The 6,177-nt window shown below is 39.5% G+C and overlaps 1 protein-coding gene across 3 annotated transcripts in view; it reads left to right on the plus strand.

The window, feature by feature from the left end:
• The window catches only part of Xpo1 (exportin 1), a 39,507-nt gene extending 33,929 nt beyond the window's left edge, over nt 1–5,578 (plus strand). For all 3 annotated transcript variants that reach the window (XM_050141008.1, XM_050141009.1, XM_050141010.1), the window contains 5 exons: nt 731–899; nt 2,684–2,818; nt 2,902–3,061; nt 3,480–3,576; nt 4,529–5,578. In XM_050141008.1, the coding sequence (XP_049996965.1) occupies nt 731–899; nt 2,684–2,818; nt 2,902–3,061; nt 3,480–3,576; nt 4,529–4,675 (708 nt within the window). In that variant the 3' untranslated portion in view covers nt 4,676–5,578. The remainder of the gene's footprint in view (nt 1–730; nt 900–2,683; nt 2,819–2,901; nt 3,062–3,479; nt 3,577–4,528) is intronic.
• The last annotated feature ends 599 nt before the right edge of the window (nt 5,579–6,177 follow it).

A 6,177-nucleotide genomic window follows, 5' to 3' on the forward strand; every position in this document is an offset into this window, starting at 1 on the left:
TCATTGGTCTCAAGGTGTAGCAGGATGTAATTTAGTGATGAAGTTTTAAAAACTTTTTCTTCTTCATGGATTATAACACAAACACAGACCAGGGTCTTTAGGGGTGCCTATTGGGAGGGACAACAGCATTTTGTTGAAAAGTACACTCTGGCCTCGGACTTGGAGCCATACACCTTCCCCAGGCTTCTGAGTCCTGAGATGATAGGCATTCACCACCCAACCTGGTTATGTTTCCTGGTTTAGTTATTTGCAGAGCGTGATATTTAAACCTTTAAAATAGGAATCCTAAAATGTGGGGCTGCCAGCCTGCTGATAAATTACATTGGAGACTTACTATTAGTTAGGGAAGCCTGGCCTTAGCCTAGGCCTTTTCCCAACTAGCTCTTATAAGTTAACCTGTCTTTATTAATCTATATTAATCCATATCATTCAGTTAACCTTTCCTGTACAGTATGGTCAGTTTTTTCTGTGTCGCAGAGAACTCTTTCCCTGGAGGTTCCACCAGTTTTCTCCTGCCTAGCTTAGCTATTGGCCATTCACCTCTTTTAAGCCAATCAGAAGGCACCTTTGGCAGAGATACAGTTTTCAAAATGATTATCCCACAACATGTGGGTTTTCCTTTGGGGGCAATATATCTTACAGGACCTATGGGTAACTCTGAATGTGTGTGCAAATACAGGCTTGCTATTTCCCTCCCCTGATAATGTAATTTTGTTCTCATTTCTTTTAGGATTTTGAAGAATATCCAGAACACAGAACAAACTTTTTCTTATTACTTCAGGCTGTAAATTCACATTGCTTCCCAGCATTCCTAGCTATCCCACCCGCACAGTTTAAGCTTGTTTTGGATTCTATTATTTGGGCCTTTAAACATACCATGAGGAATGTTGCAGATACAGGTAAATACACAGAAGAAGGTAGTTTAACTCATTTGCCTCATGAACCAGAAATATATACAAAGTTCCGCTCAATATCTCTTTAATTTCTGAGGGTTCACTTACCAGAGGTTAATGAAGTTTCTAAAATATTGAATAAATTTAAGGAATGAAAGTATTACTTTTCAATCTAACCATTCTAGCATCATTACGAAAATCTGGGCCATGTTTCGTCATCCTTTATAGAGCTCATGCATTTTGTGTATGCTCTGTGTCCATTAATTAGATTTTAGTGGCTATTGTTTTTGCTTAATCTCCACCCTCCCTCATTTCTGTGCCTGTGAATGCAGGTGTGTGTGTGTGTCATGGCTTGCATGTACAAGTCCTCACAGTCCACCTTGAGTAAGATGGAATCTGAAGTCTGGAGAATGGCCCAGAGGTTAAGTGCCCTTTATTGCTTACCAGTGTACTCTCCAAGCTAGAAGACTAGCTGGTTTATTGGCATTCTCCTGCTGCAGTTGTGGCAAGCCTCCTGTCCTACAGTCTGGATACTTATGAGTAGTTACATAGGTGCAAGAATTTTTTTTTTTTTTTTTAAGGCTCTTTGCGTGTCTTAGAGTAAATTGTGTTTGCAAAGCTAAAGTGGCCTAAAATGGCGGTTTGGTGAACATCACTTAAGAGAGGCAGTTCCATAGCTGTTTTGTCTTATTTAGGTTAATTATTGAGGAAAAGACCTGGTCAGTCAAATTAGACTTAGACCATGAAACCCAACATGGACAAATTGGTTCAGTAGAACAGCTTCAGTATTACCAGGGCATAATTTTTTCTTTTTCTCAAGATAATTTATTATTATTATACATGTGTTGAAATTGGTTCTCAGAGACCGTTCTGATATTGAGACTCTTTGATAGTTTTTGTGTTGATACAACAGAGCATAAAATTATTTATTTTGGGGGGCTGGAGAGATAGCTCAGCGGTTAAGAGCATTGCCTGCTCTTCCAGAGGTCCTGAGTTCAATACCCAGCAATCACATGGTGGCTCACAACCATCTGTAATGAGGTCTGGTGCCCTCTTCAGGCATGCACGCAGCCAGAATATTGTATACATAATAAATAAATATTTTTAAACAACTAATTATGTGGGAAACTCAGCTGGGCATGATGGTGCACACCTTTAATATCAGCACTGGGGCGATAGAGGCAGGAGGCTCTCTGAGTTTTAGGCCAGCCTTGTCTACAAAGAGAAACTCTGTTGGGAGGCTGGGGTGAAATTAAGAAGTACTTAGGAAGGGACATTAATTTGTAACCTGTGGTGGTAGCCAAACCATCAGTCAAGAAAGGAATTGCCACGAGTCAACATTAGCATTAGCTATTTTGGGAGGGACCACATATTTAGAACATATGTCAATATATATCTGTTATCCATAATAAAGGAAAATAGGCTTTAGTCAGGTAAGTTATAATATTGGTCTCTGGGGCTCAGAAATCAAGAGTCATGAGGACAGAGATTAATTAGATCTCACCACCAAGACCCCCTCACATAAGTCAGTCTCTCTTTTCTATTTGTTTTAAAGTTAAAGAATATCTGTAGTTGGGCCGGGCGGTGGTGGCGCACGCCTTTAATCCCAGCACTCGGGAGGCAGAGGCAGGCGGATCTCTGTGAGTTCGAGGCCAGCCTGGTCTACAAGAGCTAGTTCCAGGACAGGAACCGAAAGCTACCGAGAAACCCTGTCTCGAGAGAAAAAAAAAGAATATCTGTAGTCATTTCAAAGCAATCTATCAGTCTGTAACGCTGTTCTGTTAATTTAGGCCTACAGATACTTTTTACACTTTTACAAAATGTTGCACAAGAAGAAGCTGCAGCACAGAGTTTTTATCAAACTTATTTTTGTGATATTCTTCAGCATATCTTTTCTGTTGTGACGGACACCTCACATACTGCAGGTAAGAATGAGACCCACGAAGCTACGAAGTGTCCTGGTGTTTAAGCTTCATCTTTGGATTAATACGTCTCTTCTATTCAACAGGCTTAACAATGCATGCGTCAATTCTTGCATATATGTTTAATTTGGTTGAAGAAGGAAAAATAAGTACACCACTAAATCCTGGAAATCCAGTTAACAACCAAGTGTTTATTCAGGAATATGTGGCTAATCTCCTTAAGTCTGCATTCCCTCATCTACAAGAGTAAATACTTTTATTACTATACGGGGGAGGGGTTTGTGCATGTGAGTGTAGGTTTGTGTTAAGACCAGAGAAATCCATCTTCTGGAGCTGGAGTTACAGACAGTTGGGAAGGGTGCTTGGGCTTGTTTTTATTCTTAAGTTTTGTGTGTGTATGCATATGGGTGTGTGCACTTTGTACATGTATAGGGTCAGAAGAATACATGGGAGTTAGTTCTTTTCCTCTACTATATGGTTTCCAGTAATGGGTCCTAGATTGCCAGGTGCTGCAAGCACTTAAACCTCTTCCCTCAAGTTCTGTATTATTAAATCTTCCCAAGTTTTGAATTTGGCAGATGTGCTGGTGATAAGACAAATAGTCTTAAAAACCTTGCTTAAAATGTTCAGTTTTTAAAAATGGTTATTTTGTTTTGATTTGTAGTGCTCAAGTGAAGCTCTTTGTAACAGGACTTTTCAGCTTAAATCAGGATATCCCTGCATTCAAGGAACATCTTAGGGATTTCTTAGTCCAGATAAAGGTATGTTTTTATTTTATTTTTTTATTTATTTATTTTTTCGTTTTTCGAGACATGGTTGTCTGTAGCTTTGGTGCCTGTCCCGGAACTAGCTCTTGTAGACCAGGCTGGCCTCGAACTCCCAGAGATCCGCCTGCCTCTGCCTCCCAAGTGCTGGAATTAAAGGCTTGCGCCACCACAACCAGCTAAGTTAAGGTTTTTATTTTGGCTTTTTGTGACAGGGTTCCTATGTAGGTGAACATCCACTTGTCTTATTCATGCATCTGGACTTGATTTTAATTGGTATACATTGATGTTTAGCCTGCATGCCTGTCTCTAAGGGTGTCAGATCCCCAGAACTTGTTAAAGACAGTTGTGAGCTACCATGTGGGTGCTAGGTATTGAACCTGGGGGCTCTAGAAGAGCAGCCAGTGCTCTTAATGCTGAACCATCTCTTCTGTTTATTTTTTTAATATTTTTTTTATATTTATTATGTATACAATATTCTGTCTGTGCGTATGTCTGCAGGCCAGAAGAGGGTACCAGACCTCGTTACAGATGGTTGTGAGCCACCATATGGTTGCTGGGAATTGAACTTTTGGAAGAGCAGGCAATGCTCTTTAACCTCTGAGCCATCTCTCCAGCTCCTGGATTATATTTTGTGTAAATCCAGGCAAGCTACATTCTACCACTACCTCCATCACTACCCAAGCCTGGAACTGAAACAGTTTCTGGCTGTTCTGGAACTCAGTGTATAGACGAGGCTGGTCTCTAACTCAAAGGATTCATAATCCTCTGCCTCTTTAGTGCTGGGAATAAAGGTGTGCAGCACCACTACTTGGCAATAATTTATATTTCTATTGCAAATGGCAAAATGGTTACATAACATGTCTGCATACAGCTCCTCCCCACTTCAAACCCCACCTCCGGTCTGGCAGCAACTTGAAGTTTCATTATGTTTGACCTGTGTTCACAGGAGTTTGCAGGTGAAGATACCTCTGATCTATTTTTGGAAGAAAGAGAAACAGCACTTCGACAGGCTCAAGAGGAGAAGCATAAACTTCAAATGTCCGTACCTGGGATTCTTAATCCACATGAGATTCCAGAAGAAATGTGTGATTAAAATCTGAAGTCATGCTCGGGTTTTTTTCTCTCTGCAAGATATGTACACAGAAGAAAACAGCATATGGATTATTTGTCGACCAAAATGATGCCAATTTGTAAATTAAAATGTCACCTAGTGGCCCTTTTTCTTATGTGTTTTTTGTATAAGAAATTTTCTGTGAAATACCCCTTCATTGTTTAAGCTTCTGTTTGGTCATCTTTAGTTTGCATGAAGTTTGAAAATTAAGGCATTTTTTAAAAACTTTTACTTCATGCCTATTTTGTGGCAAGGCTGGGGGGGGAGGAAGTAAATTAGATTTGAACATATACTTGTAAATTCTAATGCAAAATTAATTATAAAATTCTTTTCTTGTAAACAATACCAATTTTAATTAGGGAGCATTTTCTTTCTAGCCTGTATTTCGGTCTAGAAGAAAAGTAATGAGTAAAACCAATTGCGTTAAGAGGGTTGTAGAGCTGCATTGTCTGGAGTTGGCACCTCGAGCTGAATTGTCTGTCTCTAGACTTACATGTATTAGAGTCTGTGTGTCGAGTTTGCAGCAAGATCATGTGCATATCATCCCATTGTAAAGCAACTTAAAAATCTGGGAACAGTTAGTTATTTTTACACAGTTCTTTTTGTGTGTGTGTGTGCTGTCGCTTGTCGACAACAGCTTTTTGTTTTCCTCAATGAGGAGTGTTGCTCATTTGTGAGCCTTCATTAACTCAGAGTGAAATGGTTAAAAATATTTATCCTGTTAGAATAGGCTGCATCTTTTTAACAACTCATTAAAAAAAACAAAACAAGAAAGAAAACAAACCTCTGGCTTTTGAGATGACTTATACTAATTTACATTGTTTACCAAGCTGTAGTGCTTTAAGAACACTACTTAAAACGCAAAATAAACTTGGTTTACATTTATTTTTCCCTTCACTGGCTTAAAATTATTCCTACATTACTGAAGGTAATTTAGTTTAAAAACTGTAATATTTTTATCTGAAATTTTGTTCTTGTCTTACAAATAAGATTGGTAGCTTTGTGTGGTGGTGGTGCCTGTCTTTAATCCCAGCACTCAGGCAGAGAGGCAGGTGGATTTCTGAGCTGGAGGATAGCCTGGTATACAAAGCAACACCCAGGGCAAGCAGGGCTACATAATAGACTCTGTCACAAAAACAAAGCAACAACAAGCAAGATGCCCAAAGCTACTGGTACCAACCCACAAGTGTGTCACTTGATTTCTGAGGTTGTCCACATGCATGCACAAACACTCAAATGTTTTAGAAGACAGTAATGAAGATAAGATGAACTACTGGTGCTGTACTGACCGTGTACTCCTCACAATAGCCACTGACAGAAGGAAGTTGGTGTAAGCATTACTAAATTCAGCGCTTAGGATTTAGCAGTTAAGACCTTCTAGTTCTAGCCAAACACCTTAAGTACCAAATAATATGCTAGTATACACCATGTGTGAGGTGTGAAGGAGGGACATTTAATTCATAAGGCAGGTAGCAGGACTTTGG

Source organism: Alexandromys fortis, unplaced genomic scaffold (genome assembly GCF_014885135.2).
Source record: "Alexandromys fortis isolate MF-2015 unplaced genomic scaffold, M_Fortis_MF-2015_v1.1 scaffold_7, whole genome shotgun sequence".
Lineage (NCBI taxonomy): Eukaryota > Metazoa > Chordata > Mammalia > Rodentia > Cricetidae > Alexandromys > Alexandromys fortis.